Here is a 21,950-nt window from a genome sequence, read left to right as displayed (position 1 = left end):
TTTTTGTTTCTTGTTTGTGTTTCTTGTTTGTGTTCTCATTCTTGTTGGCTTTTAATTCCGATTCATCTCATCTGTGTAAATGTGTCGTAAATGAAAATCCTTGAATCCTTGAATCCTTGAATCTTTGAGTCCTTCAATGCAAATTTTATCTGAACAGCAGGTTTCTGTTGTTGTTGTAGTGGCGCAGATGTCTCCTTTAGTGGCCGCTGTTATTTCTGCTCGTGCTTATTCACAACAGTCGAAGAAGAAGTTTGACGCCGCTTCTTTCGGTCAAACATGGCTGCGTCCATTATGAGCTAGAAGAGTTTTAGTGCTTTAGTTTAAGACGCCTCCTGCGATTATAAGTTCTTGACACTCGGGATATTTAATTGTTGTTGGAAGAACAAATTAAAGACAGGGTTAAACGGTAAGTAGCTTTTGCACATTTGTTTGCATAAAGGAGTTAAAGCAGCTCCCGCCGTTAGCACAAGGCTAACAGGAGCGTCTTATTAAAGGCTAATAAACAGCGTGTAGCACTCTGGTATAATAACACAGATAACATCCTTATTATTCGTGTGTTTACAGATCTTTGGAGCATGTTATCACCAGTGTGAGGGCCAAAACATGGACTTCTCTTCACAGGAGGGGGACTCTGAGGCCCCCGCTGTCATCGATATGACCACCAGCGAGAAGGTCCGTTTTTGTGATCGCTGATAAACATTTTAGGGGAAGATTTATGGGTTTTATGCTTTAAAAACTGGATGAAATCACAATAGTTGGGATTATAAAAATGGCGACCATTTTCAACGGCAATAGACCACTTTTTTGCCAGAAAAGCTTTTTACAAAAACGGCTTTAAAAGTCTTACATTTACCTTGCTGAAACCTGCAGCAACAAGTACATATACAGTAGGTTTGTCCTAGTGTTGAGCAGCCAGATGAGCCACAAATACCAACATATTAAATTAGAAAATCTCTCAGCTGTGCCTTTATTAAATCAACTGTAATGTAATGGGGGTCTGCTTTCTCCTTCCAGGTTGTGGAGCTCCTGAATCAGGCTGCTCTGATACCCACAGATGAGAAGCTGAATGTGCTCAAACAGGTTTGTAGCTTAGACTTTTTAACTCTGTGATACAAAAGACTGAGCACAACCCTAACCACAGGCTGTGGAGAAAGGTGGAGAATCGAAAGATGCTCAGATTGTCACTGGGAGTGACCAGAAAGGACAAGGTTAGAAATGAGTTCGTCAGAGAGAGGGACAGCTCAGGTTAATCAGTTTGGAGACAAATAGAAGCAAGGCTGAAATGATTTGGACATTTGCAGAGGAACAATAGTGGATATACAGGACAAAAGATGTTGAAGATGGAGCTGCCAGGCAGGAGAAAAAATGCCAAATAGCATAAGTAAAATAAAATAAGATAAAATAAATAAAATAAAATAAAACATGTTAAAACAAATTGAGTCAACCCCTTAAAGATTGCCAAAAGCTTCAGCAAATAAATGTGTTTTAAGAAGAGTTTTAAACTCAGAAAGAGAAGAGGCCTGCCCAACGTGCAAGGGCAGATCCTTCCACAACTTTGCAGCCGCTACAGCAAAAGCACAATCACCTCTAAATTTATACTTAGTTTTTGGTACCTTAAGGAGGTGCTGATTGGCGGACCTAAGGGAATGGGCAGGTGTATATGGTTGTAGTAGCTCCAAGAGGTAGGAGGGGCCAGGCCATTAAGATATTTAGAAACAAATAAAAGAACTTTTAAAACGATCCTAAAAGGTACAGGTAAATGTACAGGTAGGATGTTGTAAAGAGATGTGACAGAGTAGGATGCAGGAATAGGATGAGCTGGAGGATCCCTAAAAGGTGCAGCTGAAGGCAGTTTGAGTTATTGTAGATGATGACTTGGACTTGCAGGCTTAAACAAACTTTTTACTGTCAGCATATCTTTTTGGATCTACCATCAAAAAGCTTTTTTTTAACCTACACGAGGCTGCTGGCAGAAAGTCACATGTGTGATATTTTTGCTAAACATATATGATTATAAACTCTAAAGTGGAGCCATTCTGGATTTCCTGATTTTCTGTCCCATACATGTTTTCCAGCAATGGATATTCATATTAAACATGTACAAAATTTCCACTAATGAGGTTGTGTATGTGCAGGTAATCCCTGTGAGCCAGAAGGCTTCAGACGGCTATAAACCAGGAGTGTCAAACTTGTTTTAGAGCCCAGTTTGTTTTTAAGAGTACCAGACCAGTAAAACTATTGTCCTGCAACCTACATGAAAAAAATGTTCCTGTTTATTTCACTGTAAACAAGTTTAACTATACACTACTAAGGTGCCAGAGCATGGTGTTGAAGTCTCACCCATATCTGCAGCTGAGATAGTCTATTTATGAGGGGCAGCCAATCAGAAGAAAACTGACTTAAAGGGGGAGGGGCTAAAACAACTTCAGCTTCAGAGAGAGGAGGAACTTAGGGGCTGCACAATGGATTGAGTATAAGACAAAAAAGGATTATTTTAACTGTGAATTGTGCAAAGCTAGTCTAGCCGAGTCCAATATAGAGTTGGAAATGATCAGAAGATCTCAGTGCAACCGTGTAGACTGGTGTCTAATCCACTTACCCAGGAATGCACAAGAACATTGATTCAGTACATGTATTTAACCTTCAGGTCCAGGAACTCATCATCAACAAGGATCCATCTCTTCTCGACAATTTTTTGGATGTAAGTAAGCAAGTATTCGGCTCTCATAACCAGCTATAGTTTCATTTAAATTTGCCTCATTTTTGTTACTTTTTTTTTTGTCCTGTAGGAGATAATCGCTTTCCAGACAGACAAGTCCATCGAAGTGAAAAAGTTTGTGATCGGCTTCATCGAGGAGGCATGGTGAGTTTTCAGACCTGCTGTTGTTTTGTTTGTTTGTTTTTTAAGTCAGGGTCAGCATTTGAGATTTTTTTACTGTTTTATTATCTGCTTTCAGTAAAAGAGACAACGAGCTCCTCCTCAGACTCATCGCCAACCTGAACATGTTGCTGAAGGATGAAAGTGTGAATGTGGTGAAGAAAGCCATCCTCACCCTCACCCAGCTGTACAAAGTCACACTTCAGGTACAAAGAGTCAGATATACCGGCTTCATTTCTACCTTTTCTTTCTTTATGCGATCCGTTTCTGTTCTTCACTTCGTCTTCACTTCCTTTATCTTTTCTCGTCTCAGTGGTTGGTGCGCTCCAAAGCTGTGTCAGAAATGCAGGAGGCGTGCTGGGATCTCGTCACGCAGATGAAAGGGGATGTTCTGGCCTTGCTGGACTCTGAGAACGACGGCGTTCGCACTCATGCCATCAAGTTTACCGAATCTTTAATCATCACTCTTTCACCGCGGACAGCTGACTCTGACGTCCCCAAGCGACAGGAAGGCGACATCAGTCTGGACAAAGTTCCCACAGATCACTCGTACATTCACTACGGTACAGATACCAGACTCATATGATGTGTTGAGGTGGTGAAGTTCACCTTTTAAGATTGGTGTCTTCGCTTTTTCCCAAACAGATGAGCTGTGTCAGGAGGGAAAGACAGCGCTGGAGAAGCTGCTTAAGTTCATGGTCCACCCGGCCATTTCCAGTATTAACCTCACCACGGCACTGGGCTCACTGGCCACCATCGCTCGCCAGAGACCAATGTTCATGTCAGAGGTGGTGCAGGCGTATGAGACGTTACACGGTGAGCTCTTCTCAGCCGGACTTCACACTCACTCTTTAGAGTGTTATATCGGCCTGATATCAGTTCAAAGCATGTTTTTCCCATGTTTGATATCATCAGAGGATATATTGCTTTACTATGACCTCTCACAGTCTGGCTGCAGCTGCTAAATAACTCAATTACAAGATGTTTCCTCTACACTTTCATTTTTCAGCAAACCTGCCCCCCACTCTGGCCAAGTCTCAGGTAAGCAGCGTGCGAAAAAACCTAAAGCTTCACCTGGTGGCGGTTCTCAAGCATCCCTGCAGCCTGGAGTTTCATGGTCAGATCTGCACCCTGCTGTTGGACCTGGGAATGCCCCAAAGCGAAATCACCCGCTCCACGCCTGCGCCACGAGAGCAGCGAAAGAGGCCTCGCCAAGAGCAATACACCGAGGGAAAGAAGGTCAAGATAGGTGAGTCGTTTCAGGCTAATGGATCCACGGACTGTGATTAAACTTGGTTGGATAGTTAATCAACAAAGTGCACTTCAGTTTAAGTTGTCATCATGTTGTGGTTAAAGTCTAATCGTTTGGTGCTGAAGAGCAGCTTCTGTTCATGAATCATGTTTGAGACATGAAGAAAAAACTGAGTGCTCTCTGATCATTTAACAGCATGTTATAACAACCCATTAGCACCTTTAGAGGCTGATAGCTGTGTGACTGTGACTGCATTTAGGAAATAGAAAGTGATAGTGATAATTTTCTAAATTAGAAAAACCCATTGTCTAATCTCTTTACTCAAAAATCTGAACCAGGTGAAATAATGTGGAAATTAAAAGTGTTTTTAATCTCAAAAATAGCTGCAGATTAATGATGAACAGCCTGTGTCCGTAGCAGAGGTGTTAACCATGCAGCCTGGGATAAAAAAAAATGCAGTGAAATCACAAAAACCTTCATATTTTCACTAGAATTCACAGCTATTCCTGCTTTGGTGGTGTAATCATGGCTACATGTGAGCAGAAATGTGAGAAAAGCACAAAGATTTTTATAGCTGTATTAAAGCACTTTTATTTAGTTGTAAAATTTTATCCCCTGGGGACAAATAAAGTCTTCTGATTCTGATTCTGATATATAAAGGTACAAAATATTTTTGTACCTTTTTCAGATCTGCTGTAAACTGTAGCGCACGTTTAATGAGATAAATGTCATTTAACATTAACATTTTCAGACTCCATTCTAAAGGAAAAGCTGGTAATTGTGCAAAAAATAATTTAGATTCCTCTGACCTTTGTCCGCCTGCATTCAGAGTCATCTTCAACCCTTATTGAAGATGACGAGGACAAAGAGGAGCCCGCCCCCCTCTCGGTTCCGAAGCCGGCCGCTGTTCCTGTCGCTCAGTCCGCCATCGACCTCACGGCCGAGTTCCTGCACCCGCTGCTCACCCCTGAGAACGTGGCCAACCTTGTGAGGAACATTTTTATTCTGCTCCCTTTCCTTTTAACCCAAACTGCCTCACAGCTTACTTCAGCTTACCTGTGTCCCTCTTCAGGTGCTCATCAGCATGGTCTACCTGCCTGATATCATGCCAGCCTCCTTCCAGGCCACATACACACCTGTGGAGTCAGCAGGCACTGACGCTCAGATTAAACATCTGGCCAGGCTGATGGCCACACAGATGACCGCTGCAGGGATCGGTCCAGGTCAGAAGAAGAAGCTCATGTGACCCATCTCTTAAACTTGAAACCCTTCACAGATGAACTGAGATGCCACGGTTATCTGTGTCTGTCTCGCAGGACTCGAGCAGTGCAAAGCCAGAGGGGAGGGTGCTGTTAAAGAGGAAAATGATGACGATGCTGCCACTAAAGACCTCCTCATCAAACGCAAAGTTCCTGCCATGATGGTCGGGCAGGCCATTTCTGTGGTCGGAGGTTACGCAGAAAAGGCTTCACCGGAAGTTCCAGCCGCGGCGGTAAAGAGGCTTCCTGAGCCCATCCTTCCATCTGCACAGACCAAGTGAGTTTAGGAAATGATGCTAGGTCACCATCTTCATTTTAAAGTGTGATGTTTCTTTACGTCACATCTGGACCTGTCCCGACAGGTTCATGTCTAAACAAAGCTTCTGAATCATTGTTTATCAGCGAGTTTTACGTTGTTTCAGGATGACCGGAGCGACCGGCAGGAAAAAAGTATTTCGACTTCCCGACATCGTCCAGCAGTTGTCGGACAGCCAGATCGAGAATTTAACCTCGAAGGCGGTGAAGCGCATCCTGCATTCTGAGAAGCCGATCGCTCAAAGTGGAATGTCTCATGTGAGTAACCCCAACCAGTCGTATAATCACTAAGAAGCAAACAACAAAAACAAAGCAATGATATAACCTGGTTTAAAATATGTGCGGCAGGTCCGGGTGAAGCTCCTCTCCCGGCTCGTGACACAGTTCGACGGGATGATGAAATCCGACGTGCTGGAGTTCATCCTGGACGACATCAGGACGAGGAGTGACCTGGCCTTTTCGCTCCTCTACCAGGAATACAACACCTACCTCAGCCAGCTGCCGTCGGGGCTGCTGGACAGCTACGACCACTGTCTGTACACGCTGCTGTCCGGCCTGCAGGAGAAGCCCGAGCAGAGAGACGGGTGAGAGCACATCACTCTTTACTGCTCCTCAATGCTGCACAGAGCTCCACCCACTGTTGGCTAACTTTACCCAGCATGCCATTCAGCAGTGTAGTTTCATGAATGTGCAGTCAGTCGTGTTGAAAGTATTTCCTTCCACAGGTTATCGTGTTCATCCAGGTTTATCCTGTTGAATAGATGGTTGTGACATATTAAATGTTTTATATTAATGTTTATGATTCACAGGAGTCCTGCACCAACACTCCACAGCGCTCCTACTGGCCAATAATATAATACATCTGCTTGCCAATAAAGTGGCATTCTTATCCCTCGTCCCCCATCCTTCATATTATGACAATGTCCCACTTTCTGATTTGGCCTGTGAAGGTCATAATAGAGGGCTGCTAAGCCCTGAACATGTTTAACAATCAGAGCAGAAGTTGTTTTGGTGATGTTTGTCACCAAAACAAAAAAAACAATTCTTGAATTTCATAAGTAAAACATAGAAATGTATTTTAACCCTAAAATCTCCTCCTGTTTGGTTCACTGTCACACAGATAATATGTCAAGGGCTTTTATTGTGAAAGGCAGGGACAGGAAGAAGCGCTTTTAATATTTGCACAGAACAAATCTAGTTTCTAGCACAGATATAGAAATAAAATTGAACTGAATAGATCTTCTATTGCTAAACCCGCTTTCAATTGAGTTACCAGCTGGTTTTTGACTGTTTCAGACTTTTCACCAAACTGGTGCTGGAGGCGCCGATCATCACAGAGTCGGCGCTAGAAGTCATACGGCGTTACTGTGAGGATGAGGTAAATGGTGGCACAACTATAATGCTCCTGTTGACTGACATGGGTGGATATGATGGCATATAGTGATGTGATTGGACGATATTTATCAGCTTTGTTTCATCAGTTTTATCTTGTTGAAATGTGTGAAAAACAAAAAACGCATTGTGATGAAGCGCTGATTCGCCGCTTCTCCCATTAAAACCTCAGAAAGCAGCGCCAAGTAAGGTGGTGAACCATGTGTGTATATATATCTATGGATTGTTGGGTTTGTTGGAGTGTAGTTAACTTCCTGTTAACTGTGACCTGTGTTTCAGTCTCGGGTGTATTTGGGCATGACGACGCTGAAGGAGCTCATCGTCAAACGTCCTTCAAGGCAGTTTCAGTATCTGCACGTGCTCCTGGATCTCAGCTCCCATGAAAAGGAGAAGGTGGTGCTCGCATCTTCACCCTGAAATTCCCTCGGGTAGTGTTTTTAAAAGAAAATTTAATTTATTTTTGCTTTTTTTTTTTTCTCAGGTGCGAACCACTGCCTTGGCTTTTCTGAAGCGCATGTACGAGAAGGACCAGCTCAGGGACTACATCGAAAAGTTTGCTCTGAACTACCTGCAGCTCCTGGTTCACCCCAACCCTCCGTCTCTGCTCTTCGGGGCCGACAAAGACACAGGTTTGCCTTCAGCATGCACTCAGCAGCCCAGCTTAAAGTTAGGGGCGTGGTCACTTTAACGTGACCACTCATTAAATCTGAACTAGAACTTTTTGTGCTGTTGATGCTTTTTGGAGCATTTTTAATGGCTACAACAAATAAATTTGTTCACTGTTTCTGCTTCAGTTTAAGTGAAAAACAAAAACAAGCTTGCTAGCATTCGCTAATTAGCAAATAGCCCGCTAGCACTTTACCATTTTGTACAAATATGGCCACGTCTGGCTCCAAAAAACCAACATTATAGCAGCCTAAATGCTGACTTTAAGGTGTCCAAGTGTGGTGTACAAAACCATCAGGAGATGTCACAGTGGCTAAGTCTATTTTTTATATACATTGTGTGTAAGTGTAGCATTTTAGGTGCTTATTGAGTGAGTCGTTTATAGCTTTTCAGACTTTTCTGACCTCCACTCTGTGTTTTTTGCTGAGGCAGAGGTGGCTGCTCCCTGGACTGAAGAGACTGTGAGGCAGTGTCTGTTCCTCTACCTTTCCCTGCTTCCTCTGAACCACCGGCTGGTCCACGAACTCGCCAGCGTCTACACCGAGGCCATCGCTGACATCAAACGCAGCGTGCTTCGAGCCATCGAGCAGCCTGTAAGTCACTCCTAACTTTCATTTCAAGCCCTTTTCGGATTTGTGATCTACCATTAATTTATATCAAGACTCAAAGTTTGTATAATTAGCGGCATGGCTGCTGTAAGTAAGAAGTAATGCTCCTCTTTCTGAATATTATTATCAAGTCCTCTTCTGTTCTTTGTTTCTGTAGATCCGTGGGATGGGCATGAACTCTCCTGAGCTGCTGCTTTTGGTCGAAAACTGTCCTAAAGGAGCGGAGACTCTGGTCACTCGATGCCTGCACATTCTCACAGATAAAGGTAAGAACAGGAAACGCAGAATCCAGTTGACTACGCCCCCATTCTTCTGCTGATGGGTAACATAATTTTTCTCCCTCCGCTCAGTGCCTCCATCTCCAGAGCTGGTGGAGAGGGTGAGGGACCTTTACCACAAGCGAGTGCCAGATGTTCGATTCCTGATCCCCGTCATTAACGGGCTGGAAAAGGTAATGATTATTCTTCATCATCAGGTGAATGACGACAGGTGGCTTTGTAGCTGTTCATGAACACACTCAGGGCCACCTTTGGTGTTTTGTTTTGGTTACGGTTTGTTTTACTTTTTATTTAATTATAATTTTTAGGCCTTTTTTTGTGGTTTATATATATATTTTGGAAAACTGTAAATAATGACCAAATGTCAAAAATAATTATTAGTAGTTGTAGTATTCATTTTAAAAGGTTTTATTTAAGCTTCTTAAGACAGCCAGGATTTCGCCTGTTCGTACACATGGTCAGAGGAACTTCTAAATTTGAACATATTCAGGTACGAAAACATTGATAAATCTCTGATTTGTGCGTACACACTGTCGGTAAGTAAAGCCAATGAGATGACCACAATAGTTGTTGTTGCTGAAGATAAGAACAGGATTTAGATACACCACGGGTAAATATCAGAGCTCACCTGTGAGATGAAGTCATAAAGGAATTCCCTCTAACTTTGAGCAACAGCAAAGTGAAGGATATCATCATCAGAGCTCATAATGTTTCTGGTTATAGAGCCTCCTTCCACCTTGTTACATTTCTGTTTTGACTGTACTTAATTAGCAAAAAAAAGACACGACTAAAAGATTAATTTATAGATAATATTGTTATTTTGAGTTCTTTTGGCCTCCATATTTGGATTGTGGAACGTGTGCTATGAGAACACCTACAGTGAACCGTTTCCTGTCAAGTTTGGGGGGTTTTTCACTCGGGTTTTTTGTTTTTTCTTGTGCAGAACGAAGTCATCCAGGCTCTGCCCAAACTTATCAAACTGAACCCGATCGTAGTGAAGGAGGTCTTTAACAGGCTGCTGGGGACTCAGCACAGTAAGAGCCTTTCATCACTTTTCTGTCTCGTCACACCTCCTGTAGTGGACTGAGATTAGACTTTCTTGTGCTTTGCAGGTGAAGGGAGTTCATCCGTGTCCCCGCTCACTCCAGGCGACCTCCTCATCGCCTTACACAACATAGACTCAACCAAATGTGACATGAAGTCCATCATAAAAGGTCAGTGAGTCCTCAAACATAATGTGTTGCTCTTGGACAAACAAATCGTTGTCAGCGTTTAATCTTCAGCATCTGCCCGACAGCTACCAACCTCTGCTTCGGCGAGAAGAACGTGTACACATCTGAAGTTTTGGCAGTGGTGATGCAGCAGCTGATGGAGCAGAACCCCCTCCCCATGCTGCTCATGCGCACTGTCATCCAGTCTCTCACCATGTACCCCCGACTGGGCGGCTTCGTGATGAACATCCTCTCCCGCCTCATCGTCAAGCAGGTCAGCGACATTTTGATCTCGCAGGAAACCGGAGAAGATCACCTGCTGAAGCTAATCTTCTTCCTATTATTTCGCCCTGCAGGTGTGGAAGTATCCAAAGGTGTGGGAGGGATTCGTGAAGTGCTGCCAGAGGACAAAGCCGCAGTCGTTCAGTGTGCTCTTACAGCTGCCGCCCGCTCAGCTCACGAGCGTGTTCGAGCGCTGCCCGGAGATGAGGGCGCCTCTTCTGCAGCACGTCCACTCCTTCACACCTCACCAGGTGACAGCTGCTTCCACACTTACACACCTCTGAACATTTTAATTCACCCCGAACTTTCTTTTCAACCTTCTTTCTTTTTTCTCTCTGTGTTACACAGCAAGCGCACATCCCTGGGTCCATCATGGCGGTCCTGGAAGCAAATAAAAAACCAGAGCCAAAGCCTGCAGAGCCAGTCGTAGAGACAGAGGTAACGGATCAAGAGCTACAGGTGATTTTTGAATGTCTTGAATTAGGGCAGTTTATAAACATATCGCCCATCTCCAATCTGTAAAAATTACATTCCTGTAGAACAATGCTGATTTATTTCTGGTCAGCCAGCTTTTTACCTTTTGGCTCCATTATCTCAATAATTAATTTAACGAGACATCTTCCTACAGATGGAAGCAGCTCCAGCTCCTTCGGTTGTGGAAGAGACACCAAAAGAGCCCGAAACGATAGTCGAGCCAGAGCCCGTCACTCAGAAAGATGAAGAAGAGCCGATGGAGCAAGAAGAGTCTGAACCAGCAATACAGGAAGAGACGCTTAATATCTCACAGGTAAAAAGGAAACTACGAGGAGTTAAAGGCTCTAAAGGCTTTAAAAAATGGCTTAAGCACCAGAATTAATTTAGATTGCAGATAATACAAAAGGTCAGATGTTTGAGGTTGTGAAGCAACTATAACCTGCTGTGATGTGAGGAGTTTTTTATTGCACTGCACGACTGAATTTAAGTTTAGTTAAAACTGAATGTAAGAAAGCAAAATTTTATTTAAGAGTAACAATGAAAAACCAATGATAAAAGAAAAGGAGTGTTAATAAAATAATAAAGATCAACAAAAGTCTTAAAAATAAAATAAAATGTACACATTAAAATTAATTAAACAAGCACAAATCAGGTAAAATAATAACTAGATCAGGAAGTAGACCACTGAAAAGGCTAAACAGGAATACTTTGGTTTTAAATGGTAATAATGTTAAAAAACTAACTAACTGTAAGCCACCTTATTCCAGTAACTTACTTACAACTTAACTTCACTGCTGATCCAGCTCGGGAAAGTCAGAAAATGTAGCTCAAATAATCAGAAGTTTAACCGTGGAAAGTTAGTAACATTCTTTATACACTCTGAAAGTATGTCAGTTGAGCTTAAATAATCAAGTTACAGTGAAATATGTGAAAACCCTGTCAAACACCACATTTCTATGAGCTAAAATTTGCAAAGGAAAGGCTAAAATCACAGCATTAGCTAAAATAAAAACGATTCCAGTACTAATCCAGAAAGAGACACTCTGGCACTGTCACAATTTATTCTCATGTCTTTAATAACCGTGACAGTGGCTGGACTGGTTAAGGCCCTGCATGCCATTCGTGCGTAGTTGTTTAATGCTTGTGATTTTCTCCAGGTGGAGTCGGAGGTTGAGACCCCGGTACCTGAACCAGAACCAGCAGAGGAGCCAATGGAGGAATCTCAGCCCGAACCTTCAGAGCAGCCAGAGCCCGAAAAAGACACCGAAGCTGATGTCGCCACAAAGGAGGCCGAAAACACCAGCGAGGATGTAGAATAAGGATGCACTCAGTTTTCAGGATTTCTGTTTTGTTTTTTGTATTTGTAGGAAGAATATCAGCTCATTTTCTGTATGAAAGCATTCCACGTCATAATAAGTTGGAAAATAAATCAGTACACTGGTTTAATGTAGGTTTTGACTCCGTTCAATCACTTATCAGTGTCGTAAATCTGTACTGCAATTTCCACAGTCCAAAGACATCCATTTGAGGGTTAATTGGCTGTAGGTGCATGTACATCCTCTCTCTATATGCTTCCACTCCAGCTCAGACACATTAAAGGTACTTTTGGTAACCACCTTCTGCAAAATGTAGCTATAACTTCAACCACCAGGGGCACTGTTTACCAGTTTGTTTGTTTTTAAAAAAAAAAAATACATTTAGCTGTTGAATTTTGTCTCTTTTAGCCTTTATTATGTTTCCCTGTGAGGTCTTTCCTGCTTTTTAAATACATGTGTGATTAAATATTTTGGGACCTTTGAGGGAAAATTGAGTAAGATCTAACATCCACATCTTGATCTCTAAAGAGCTGCATTGGGTGTTTCGATTGAAATATCTGCTGTTGGTAGTGGTTTTGTGGCGTAATAAAATCTCTAAAGATCTCTCCGTGTGGGCAGCTGTGAGAAGAAGCTTCCAGGCGAAAGCAGAGCTGATGTTCCGATATGCTTTGAAGGTAAAGAGTGAACCAATTTGCAGTAAATCTAATCGACCACTAGATGGAGACAAATACACAAGTTGCTTTTCTGGGTTTTGATGTTAAATTTAATAAAAAATTTCTCACTGGATCTCTGATCTTACAACAAACTGCAAAGGAATAACGAACTCTGTAGATGTTGAAGTTTATCTCAGCTTAAAAAATAAAACAAGCTTTGCAATAACATTTTACAGACTTGTGATTAACAGGTCTTTATATAACGAGCATGTCCTGATTAATCCTCATTTCTGACTCCAGTCATGATCATAATTTAACTGGACTGAATGTTTGATTTAACTCATCAGGAACATGTTTTCGGAGCTGACAAACCAAAGGGAGACGTGGCTGTCTTCTCATAGACTTCTACAGGATCAGAAGTCTTACAGCGTCCAAAGAGTTGCTGCCCCCTGCAGGCCGTTAGAGAAAATGTAGCTGGCTTCTCTTTTGTGTCTGAGTTTGAAATTCATTTCCAAGGTGTAATAAACAGTTGGCTTCATTCTCCTCGGTCCTTTTTGATGTGGTCATTCATGCTGTTTAGATCCTCACACTCCCTGCTTAGAACTCCTCTGTACACCTCGAATCGATGGTTCAGATCTTTCTGAGTGTGGATTTTGAACTTTGACCCTAACGCCCCGTCAGCTGAAGCGACTCCGTAGAAAACCCTACCGATCCGAGAGTGAACCAGGGCCATGGCACACATCACACAAGGTTCCCTGGTCACATAAAGGTCGTACCCAGTGCAAATGTACGGCTGAGTGCCGTTCTCCGTCTGGGCCTCCGTCTGAACTGAGCTCGCCGAAGTAAACCTGCAGGCGGGGTAACTGTCAAAACCATAAACCCCACCACCCTGACTCCGAGCTACAAGGTCGATGACGACCATGACAGCATGATGAAGAGGGTGCTTGCATCTGCAGTCGTGGCCGACTGCGATGATCCTCTCTGTCTTTGGGTCAACCACCACAGCCCCGATGGCCTCCATCCCCGCCATGCCTCCATCTCTGGCTGCAGTCACAGCGGACGCCATGTAGGCGTGCATCCTTTCCTTCTGATGGCGGCTGAAGAGCTCTCCTCTCAGGGCGACTGTCACCTGCTTGTCCTCATGAAAGGACGTGGGCCAGTGTTGGCTCGCTAACTCAAACTGGGGTCGGGTCAAAGGGGCACGGGCGGGAACCTTAACCACAAAAGGCTCACCCAACCCATTGCAGTTTACTCCACCTGAGGGCAGCAGAGAGTCAATACTAACCACCTGCATTTGTGGCACATCACTGACGAGGCACACGAGGACTTCCAGGGGGTGGGGTTTCTCCCTGCACGGCCGCACCCTCTTAACGTGCTGAAGGCCCCTCAGCGGGCAGAGGCTGTTCAATTCCCTGACGAGCCGAGATGTCTCCTTCTTGTCGAGGATGGGCGCAGCGAACACCTCCACCAGCTCGACATCCTGCGACTGCTCATCTGACAGGACTGGAAGGGCGACCCAGGAGTCGACATCACACGGCGAGCCTTTCCAGCGCTTCATTGGCGGCTCTGATTTCCCAGTATCATCCTGTTAGCACATGAGAAAACCTTCAGTTACTCATCGAACCTGGTTTCCAGCAGGGACGGCTCCCCCAAAAATCATCTTTGCAGGGTTTCCCTCCAACCTTCAATGTTTTTAACCTTCTCAGTGTGGTGGGAGCGAAGATAGAGATATTGACATTTTTTTTTCCCCATAAATCAAGCCCTGTTTATTTAAAAAAAAACTGCAAATCTTTATTTAATAAATAATTAAAAATGAATATTATTATTATTGATTTAAAGCCATCCTCTCAGATTGAGCTTATGACAAATATAAATAACAGGGAAGTAGCACTTTAAAGTAAATATGTAAACACTGCCCCCTGGTGGACAACCTACATATGATACCATCTCCATTACGTAGTTCCTAACTAGGAAACAAACCTGTATGCACGTGACAAATTAAAAGGTACAGTGAGGGTTTTTGTATTTCTTTTATCTCTCGTTGATATCAACAATAAAACATGAAAACTCAAACTGAAGTTCATTCATGTTTCTTCATTTAATCAAAACTGTGTCTCGAGTATCTCTGGGTCCACGTCACTCTGACCTCCAAAATGTTTCAGTCTTTCTGTTTAACTCCCTTTATGTGATGGCGTGTCAGACACAGGATTTTCTGCAGTTCTGGGAAAAACTAAATCCCCATTTAATAGCCAAAACTTGAAGTCATGCTTTTCTGGTCAAGTGTTTCATATTGTTGTGGGGGAACTTCGGCCCACCCTTTCTTTACAGCGTTGACTTCAGTTCTCTGGCGTTTGCAGACATTCATTTATGCACAGACCTCTGACATTGCTCAGATGCAGTTTTGCTAACCTAAGCCGTGCTGCCATGTTCTTTTTAGAGAGAAAAGGCTTTCGCCAGGTAACCCTTCCAAACAAAGCATATTTCTTCAGTCTTGAACTTTAACCTTTAGTTGCCTGAAGCCGGTTGGATCCAACATGGAGCTCTTGGATTTTTTTCAGTTTCTCTAAGTATTTCTCAGTCTGACCTTGGAGTGAATGTGTTGGGGTATCCACTCCTGGGAAGATTGTTGGATTGTCTGAATGCTCCAGACAATAGTTATTCTGAATTTGTGTGGAAGCGATGAGGACATACCGAGTTTTCACAGCACTGTTTCTTCACTTTGGTTCAGTTTTTGTTAAATAATGAGACGGTGTAATGTGTCTTGTTTTGTTGCTCATCTATTTAAATAATTTTAAGACCTGCTGATACGTAAAACCTCAGGAATGGCCGTGCATGTTTAATGACTCTGTCCACTACTTCTAATGAATGTTTTGCATGACCTGTGTGACTTTAAAGGTCGGCACTTTGAGTATCCGGCCTCTGTTCCCCAGCTGCACCAAGGCCGACCAGCAAGCACTCCAGCGGGTGGTGAAAGAAGCTGGCAGAATTATTGGAACGATTCTGCCAGAGATTAGCAACATCTTCCCCACTCGCTGTCTGAGGAGGGTGCACAGTATCCTGCGGGACCAACATCACCCTGCGCACCACCTTTTCCACCTGCTGCCCTCAGGGAGAAGGTACAGGTCCATACAGGCCAGAACGTCCAAATTGGCCAACAGCCTGTATCCACAGGCTGTGAGGCTCCTGAACTCTGCCCCCCCTCCCCTCTCTGCCCCCCCCTCTCACGGACAATAACCATATCCAACTTATTAATAGCAGTGAACTGGTCTGAAAAATAGACAATTATCATATCTCACAGTACAGTAATTGAACGGGTTGCACTGTTGCACTTTGTCATATTTCTCAGGTCTTTGTCTGAATGTCCCATGAACATTACCTGTCATATTCTCATGTTTTTGCTAAGGATCGTCTCATTGCACTGAAGTCACACTGGGTTAAATAGTCACACTTGGGTCTAAGGGGAATTTAGTATTTATTATTATTTGTTGTAGAAAGCTCCAAACATAATTTCATTGTTCTTGACAATGACAATAAATACTTGAATTGAATTGAATTGAATTGAATTGAATTGCTGGACTTTTAAACTGTGTCTGACACCCCTGCTGGCAGCACATGGCGGTACATCACTTTACTAAGACAGACTAACAGACTGGTGGATGTGTTTGTAAGCAAACCCACGGTACACACACCGCTTATGGTCGTATTTATTTTCATCTGTCACATAAACAAACATCTGATGAACTCCAAATAAATTATTCCATGTGTGAAAGTGGATCAGAATAATTGATTAAAACATAAAACTTAAAGACTCAATGGTGATCAGTTCTGGTCGTTTTACACACAGATGCTAAAATCCTTTTAATATTCACTCAGTGAATCCATCTGAACTAAAACTCCATCACTGTGCTGTAGTGTCGGCTCTATCGCTCTTCATCTCTTTCCCAGCATCAGCTTCGTCTTGATGACCTTGGGCACGTGCCGTATGGTCAGAGACACCCTGGTGCTTCGGTTCAGGTCCTCGCCCGGTTCCGCCCCAGCGGCAGACAGGTTCACCACCTTCTTGGTCAGCGTGTCCTGCTCGCGCCCGTGGATGCCATGAAGGAGGCGCTGGTACATTTCATCCTGCAGGATGAGAAGGCTTCGTGGCCTCACCAGAAGCGAGAACAGGAAGCGGCTCTCCTCTGTCTGTGGTGTGGCGCCCTCAGCGCTGCTGAGCGGCGTATAGAAGTCCAACAGGGTGTGAGAGCCCAGGCTAATTGTGGTGACGGTGGGGTGGTACAGCGGCCCGTCCTCATGGGGCATGATTCCCTCTCCTGGTTTATACTCATTCACCAGCACGTGATTGGCCGTTTTCCCACTGAACGCGCCCAGAGACGAAATCTTCTCACAGTACGTCTGGAGCCAATCGGGAAGCCGCTCTCCCAGCATGCCTTTGGGGTGCGGTAACCCCCCCCAGTTCTGGAGCCTCCGGCCCGACAGCTGAGTCCACTTAGTCTTTGGAGACCTGTAGACCTGCTGAAGTAGGTACGACTCCTCGTCCTCGGATATGAAATCTGGAACATAATACGCTGTGGGCGGAGCTTCGCTTACAACAAACTGCTTCAACTCCTCCAAAATACATGCTGGGCGCTCCATGCCTCCTTAAGAAAGTTAACATGAAACTCATTAAAACCCAGAACAAATAAATAAAAATAATAAAGCAGTCTTTCTGTGGTTCACTAATATTTATATTAAATTAAACTTTTTTTTTTAAACTAAGTTTATTAAAATAAATTGAATACATCTATTTTATTTTCAAAAGGTACATTTTCAGTTATTTTTATACTAAATTAATGAGAAGTAAAGATGAATAGTCTCTGCTGCATTCTCATGTTTTCTCTCTAAAATTACAATTTTATCATCATTGAGATTTATTTCCCCTTAGACTTAAACTTCCTTTAAAATTCAGATTTATATTCATAAAATGAAAAATGAAGTTAAAGTTGTAAACTTAAAAAGTAAAACAGGAAATTCTGGGATTAAAGAGATCGATTTACTACAAGTAGTAAATTACCAAAAACTGCAAACGATGCTGCTTTTAAAGTCGCGGGTCACGCGAGCTCTAGTGTCGTAAAAACTTTTTTCTCGACATCCAAATCCGATGATTTTTGGTCAGTAAAAAACAACAACACGAACCTTTAAAGTCATTTTGTGTGTGTGTGTAATTGCTCGTTAAATTAATTGCTAAAACAGCGCTGCCTAAGTTCATGACTCCGTGAAAGAAAGATAGATAGACAATAGTTTTAAGTCAGTTAAATTCTTATGAATATTCTGCCTTTGTAAAAGAAATCCTACCTTTCACATCAATATCACAAAAACCTGCTGTTTACATTTTTATTTCCTGAATCATTTACCGCGAGACAGAAATCCGACATTCTGTGTGGCCCCAAAGGCAACGGAGTTTGCTGTACTAAAACAGGCGATTTCAAAAATAATTCCGGTTTAAGAGGCTCTTCGATACCTGCAGGAACTTTAAAAACGGCACACTCCGACCGAGAGCACGCAGAAGAACCTGATTTACCTGGTTAGACATAAATAATCTGATGAAAATTCCGTTTCTTCAGGTAAAATCCCAACAGCCCGACTCCATCCGCGATAACGCGTTTGTGCACCGAAATAAAATGTCCGGAAGAGAAAGAAGCGTCGACTTTTTGGACCTGTGCCTTATTTTTTCGAAATACGGTTTCTATTATTGAGTTTATAGAAATGTTTTAAGTAGTATTAATGCCAAATTTGTTGATTCGCCTTTTTGTTCTCAGGTTTGTGTCTTTAATCACAGAGTTTGGGATAGTCGGAATTATTTACATGTAACACAGCGAGACGAAGCAGGACAGAAACTTACGTGGGTTAACCCACGTTTTACTGGACAGATACAGTTGTTTAACATGCTTCCTGAACTCAAAGAACGTATTCGTGGCTTACTATTATGTTAGTTTAAAGTCTGGAGGAACTGCTGTGAAGTCATCCTGAGGTTTTACCTGCTTGTCCTCACAGGTGTGACTGGTTCGGGAAGATGTTCCGCAGTAAAGTGAAGGCTCTGACACTGCTGCAGCTCAGATACACACTCCGTCACACTGCTTCCTGCTCTAGGCTGGTTCTGGGCATCGAGACAAGCTGTGATGACACGGGAGCTGCTGTGCTGGATGAGACAGGCGCCATACTGGGAGAGTCTCTACATTCACAGAAGGAGGTGCATCTCAGGTAGGTGTCAGAGGGCAAGGTCACTGCTTGTGAGGGCTGTAAAAACCTGGCAGTCATCATCATGGATAAACAGAATAGCCTGACATGTTCTCAAACTTGCAGGACTGGAGGCATCATCCCCACTGTGGCCCAGCAGCTCCACAGGGAGAACATACAGTATGTGGTCCAGGAGGCTTTGGAGAGGAGCGGCGTGACCCCAAGCCAGTTGGCCGCTGTTGCCACCACAGTGAAGCCCGGTTTGGCCCTTAGCTTGGGCGTCGGGCTTGAGTTCAGTCAGCGGTTCGTGAGGCAGCACAACAAGCCATTCATCCCCATCCACCACATGGAGGCCCACGCCCTGACTGTGAGGATGCTTCAGTCCGTCAGCTTCCCCTTCCTGGTGCTGCTCGTGTCCGGAGGCCACTCACTCCTCGCTGTGGCCCGGGGAGTCGATGACTTCCTGCTTTTGGGTCACGCTCTGGATGAAGCTCCCGGAGATACTCTAGATAAAGTGAGACCGTAATGACATCCAAAACTAATTTACATGTTTAGGATAGACTAGAATGCTGTTATTTGTAAGTAACGAAACACACACATACAAGTCCCTTCTGTAAGGGCCTGTGATCACTTTGTTAAGAAGTCTCACATTTGAGACTAACAACAGCGTTCATACACGACCCATGATGTTCCAGGTGTGTCAGTGCAGCACAGAGGGCGGTCTTGACCTGTTGGTCCAGGGTGGCAGGAAGTGAAGATGTGTGTTCGGACCTTCACAAGCATTTCATCAGAGTGGGGGTGAGGGCTACAGGTCTGAGGTCATTAACCCAGCCTTTGTAAAGTTATGAAGGTGTCGTCCACATGTTGAATTAGTTTTGTGACATTGCAACACACACCTGTGGGGACCGGTTGCTATGGTGACTGTAGACTGAGAGGAGGTGTTAGAGACCCTGCTGTCAGACAGACTCAGACACAGGGAGACAGATTAGGATTTGGGATACTGGAGAGTCCACAAAATCTAAAGCACAAAAGTTGATAAAATCTTTCACTTCCAAAAGACAAAATCCTGATTTTTCACATCCATAGTGTGTTTTACATGAAAGTGGTCCAGGATAGGGACCACTGGAGAGGCTGGGCTCAGATAGGATCAATGAGAGAACCTTGAGGCCTTTCACAATAAGAGCAACACTGAGAAGGAGACAAAAATATTTTCTTTTTTCAGTCTTCATATATAACCATTGGGGAGATATTTACCTCCCCAATGGTTTACAAATGGTAAATGATAGATTTGTGTAATTTTACACATTTGCTTCTTACAATTTAAGCCCAAAGAGACATGCTGACAGATTTCTCAAGATATTTCATTGATTAAACGTGTAGTTAAATATCGGTATACTGGCAGAAAGAGGAGTTTCAATGGTCCAGTCCACATGAGATCAAAGCGAGAGAGGTGCTGGGAGTTTGAGAAACACCAACAGCCTCAGTTCTTTCTCCATGAAGATGAAACTCTTTTGTGACCTACAGGTGGCGAGACGTTTGTCCCTCGTCAAACACCCGCAGTGCTCCTCGCTGAGCGGAGGCCAGGCCATAGAGCTGCTCGCTCGGGATGGCGACAGGACAAAGTTCTCTTTCAGGACGCCGATGGGACAAACGCACGACTGCTGCTTTTCCTTCGCTGGACTCAGAAATCAGATTACGATGACGATAATGAAAAAAGAGGCAGAAGAAGGTACTAGTCCCGTTTCTCCCGTAATGCCTGCAGCAGCAGTGATTCACCTCTGACCTTTAGGCTCTCCTCCCCTCCCTCTGTAGGTGTGGAAGAGGGGACGCTGCTGAAATGTGTGAATGATATTGCGGCTGCCACTCAGCACACCGTCGCCGCCCACCTGGCGAAGCGCACACACCGCGCCATCCTTTTCTGCAAGGCAAACGGCCTGCTGCCACCCAGCAGCCCCACCTTGGTGAGTTTGCTGGGATATCCCCACCCTTCAGCCAATCATAAGAAAATTGTCTCAAAGAAGGATTATTTTGAACTGTGAATCATGCAAAGCTGAAATCTTTCCCCAGGTGTTTTGTTTGTTTGTTTTTTAAGTGATTTTAAAGCTTCCTGAGCTTAAAGTGCTTTAACTTTTCTTTCTATAGTCACATTCACCTTTCACTCTCAGGATCGTTACTTATTATACTTTACCTTATTTTGTCTCCTGTTACAAACATTACCAAAAATTTAAACAAGATCTAAATTTCTGGTAATGAGGTCAGTTTCTGTACAAATAATCCTCAGGAGCCAAAGATTTCTTCCATAGATTTAATAAACATGTCTCTGTTTGTGCTGCTTTCTTATAATGTGTTCACAGTGAAAAGAATATAGAGTAATACCAGTCCTTTACCAGTCCTCATTGATTTACGTTTAGGTGCTTTCTGGGGGAGTTGCGAGCAACCAGTACATCCGAAAAGCTCTGACGATTGTCACGGAGATGACCGGTCTGCATCTGATCTGCCCTCCCGCAAAGTTCTGCACCGACAACGGAGTGATGATTGCATGGTGCGTTTACTGTCCTGTCAGCCAATTGGATTTAATTTTCTTAGATTAGGATGAGAAAAATATTTTCCTTATTTTTCATTTTTAAAACTAGGAACGGTGTGGAGCGGCTGAGAGAAAGAAAAGGGATCCTGCCTCCAGATGTTGACGTTTGCTACGAGCCAAAGTCAGTTTATTTATTCATGAGGCTTATTTTATTATTCTTTTAAGTTTTCTTTCTAAAATGTTTTCTCCCCCCACCCGTCTGGTTAAATCGACACTGGCTCATTGATGCTGTGTTGCAGGGCCCCGCTGGGCATTGACATCACAGCGGAGGTGAAGGCCGCCGCGATCAGGCTGCCGCCCATGAAGATGAAGATCACCAACTGATGAAGTCACTGTGATTTCCCAAAGCAGAGTGTATAACAGTACTGTATCTAAAAAGGACATTATACAGATATTTATTATTAAATATTTTTTCTGAAACTGTTTTTATAAAAAATTTATTTCTTTTTTTATTTATTTAAAAAACTTTTAAATGTTTTCATATTTATTTATAAACGTTTCAGTAGCTAGATGGATATTTTGTGCCCTATTGATTTATTAGTGAGGTGCTTTTTTTATTTATTTAG

General features: G+C 43.4%; 4 protein-coding genes across 11 annotated transcripts; 2 read left to right on the top strand and 2 right to left on the bottom strand.

Annotated features, from left to right (window-relative positions):
• Nucleotides 1-221: 221 nt before the first annotated feature.
• sympk (symplekin) lies at nucleotides 222-12,066 on the top strand. Of its 2 annotated transcripts, none has more exons than XM_005463342.3 (27): nucleotides 222-406; nucleotides 565-672; nucleotides 1,015-1,080; nucleotides 2,648-2,701; nucleotides 2,790-2,863; nucleotides 2,958-3,084; nucleotides 3,192-3,441; nucleotides 3,524-3,694; nucleotides 3,888-4,127; nucleotides 4,960-5,117; nucleotides 5,203-5,353; nucleotides 5,447-5,666; nucleotides 5,812-5,962; nucleotides 6,053-6,288; nucleotides 7,001-7,082; nucleotides 7,376-7,489; nucleotides 7,578-7,725; nucleotides 8,195-8,355; nucleotides 8,528-8,636; nucleotides 8,721-8,821; nucleotides 9,592-9,682; nucleotides 9,761-9,862; nucleotides 9,946-10,133; nucleotides 10,216-10,392; nucleotides 10,490-10,579; nucleotides 10,770-10,928; nucleotides 11,773-12,066. In XM_005463342.3, exons 2-27 carry the CDS (start codon nucleotides 604-606, stop codon nucleotides 11,932-11,934), a joined length of 3,651 nt encoding a protein of 1,216 aa, XP_005463399.1. In that variant the 5' UTR covers nucleotides 222-406; nucleotides 565-603; the 3' UTR covers nucleotides 11,935-12,066. The 2 variants fall into 2 exon arrangements, with proteins under 2 accessions (XP_005463399.1, XP_003458395.2); XM_003458347.4 differs by having other exon boundaries at nucleotides 10,490-10,600.
• A 232-nt stretch (nucleotides 12,067-12,298) lies between these two features.
• On the bottom strand, nucleotides 12,299-18,739 carry adat3 (adenosine deaminase tRNA specific 3). 2 transcript variants are annotated; one of them, XM_005463347.3, is made up of 2 exons: nucleotides 18,602-18,739; nucleotides 12,299-14,169 (listed from the first exon to the last, which is right to left on the bottom strand). In XM_005463347.3, exon 2 carries the CDS (start codon nucleotides 14,140-14,142, stop codon nucleotides 13,120-13,122), a length of 1,023 nt encoding a protein of 340 aa, XP_005463404.1. In that variant the 5' UTR covers nucleotides 14,143-14,169; nucleotides 18,602-18,739; the 3' UTR covers nucleotides 12,299-13,119. The 2 variants fall into 2 exon arrangements, with proteins under 2 accessions (XP_005463404.1, XP_005463403.1); XM_005463346.4 differs by lacking the exon at nucleotides 18,602-18,739 and adding an exon at nucleotides 18,145-18,245.
• On the bottom strand, nucleotides 16,245-18,737 carry alkbh6 (alkB homolog 6). Of its 3 annotated transcripts, none has more exons than XM_005463349.4 (2): nucleotides 18,602-18,737; nucleotides 16,245-17,224 (listed from the first exon to the last, which is right to left on the bottom strand). In XM_005463349.4, the coding sequence occupies exon 2, from the start codon at nucleotides 17,217-17,219 to the stop codon at nucleotides 16,515-16,517; it is 705 nt and encodes a 234-aa protein (XP_005463406.1). In that variant the 5' UTR covers nucleotides 17,220-17,224; nucleotides 18,602-18,737; the 3' UTR covers nucleotides 16,245-16,514. The 3 variants fall into 3 exon arrangements, with proteins under 3 accessions (XP_005463406.1, XP_025759339.1, XP_005463405.1); XM_025903554.1 differs by lacking the exon at nucleotides 18,602-18,737 and adding an exon at nucleotides 17,978-18,089; XM_005463348.4 differs by lacking the exon at nucleotides 18,602-18,737 and adding an exon at nucleotides 18,145-18,276 and having other exon boundaries at nucleotides 16,271-17,224.
• On the top strand, nucleotides 18,062-21,804 carry osgepl1 (O-sialoglycoprotein endopeptidase-like 1). Of its 4 annotated transcripts, none has more exons than XM_003458350.4 (8): nucleotides 18,062-18,187; nucleotides 18,618-18,824; nucleotides 18,927-19,314; nucleotides 20,325-20,529; nucleotides 20,613-20,761; nucleotides 21,212-21,342; nucleotides 21,434-21,505; nucleotides 21,624-21,804. In XM_003458350.4, exons 2-8 carry the CDS (start codon nucleotides 18,637-18,639, stop codon nucleotides 21,706-21,708), a joined length of 1,218 nt encoding a protein of 405 aa, XP_003458398.1. In that variant the 5' UTR covers nucleotides 18,062-18,187; nucleotides 18,618-18,636; the 3' UTR covers nucleotides 21,709-21,804. The 4 variants fall into 4 exon arrangements, with proteins under 4 accessions (XP_003458398.1, XP_005463400.1, XP_005463402.1 ...); XM_005463343.4 differs by lacking the exon at nucleotides 18,062-18,187 and adding an exon at nucleotides 18,249-18,382; XM_005463345.3 differs by lacking the exon at nucleotides 18,062-18,187 and adding an exon at nucleotides 18,338-18,465.
• The last annotated feature ends 146 nt before the right edge of the window (nucleotides 21,805-21,950 follow it).

This window comes from Oreochromis niloticus, linkage group LG16 (assembly GCF_001858045.2).
Source record: "Oreochromis niloticus isolate F11D_XX linkage group LG16, O_niloticus_UMD_NMBU, whole genome shotgun sequence".
In the NCBI taxonomy this organism is placed as follows: domain Eukaryota; kingdom Metazoa; phylum Chordata; class Actinopteri; order Cichliformes; family Cichlidae; genus Oreochromis; species Oreochromis niloticus.
The sequence above is the reverse complement of the archived record's forward strand: the minus strand, read 5'-3'. Positions and strand labels throughout refer to the sequence as shown.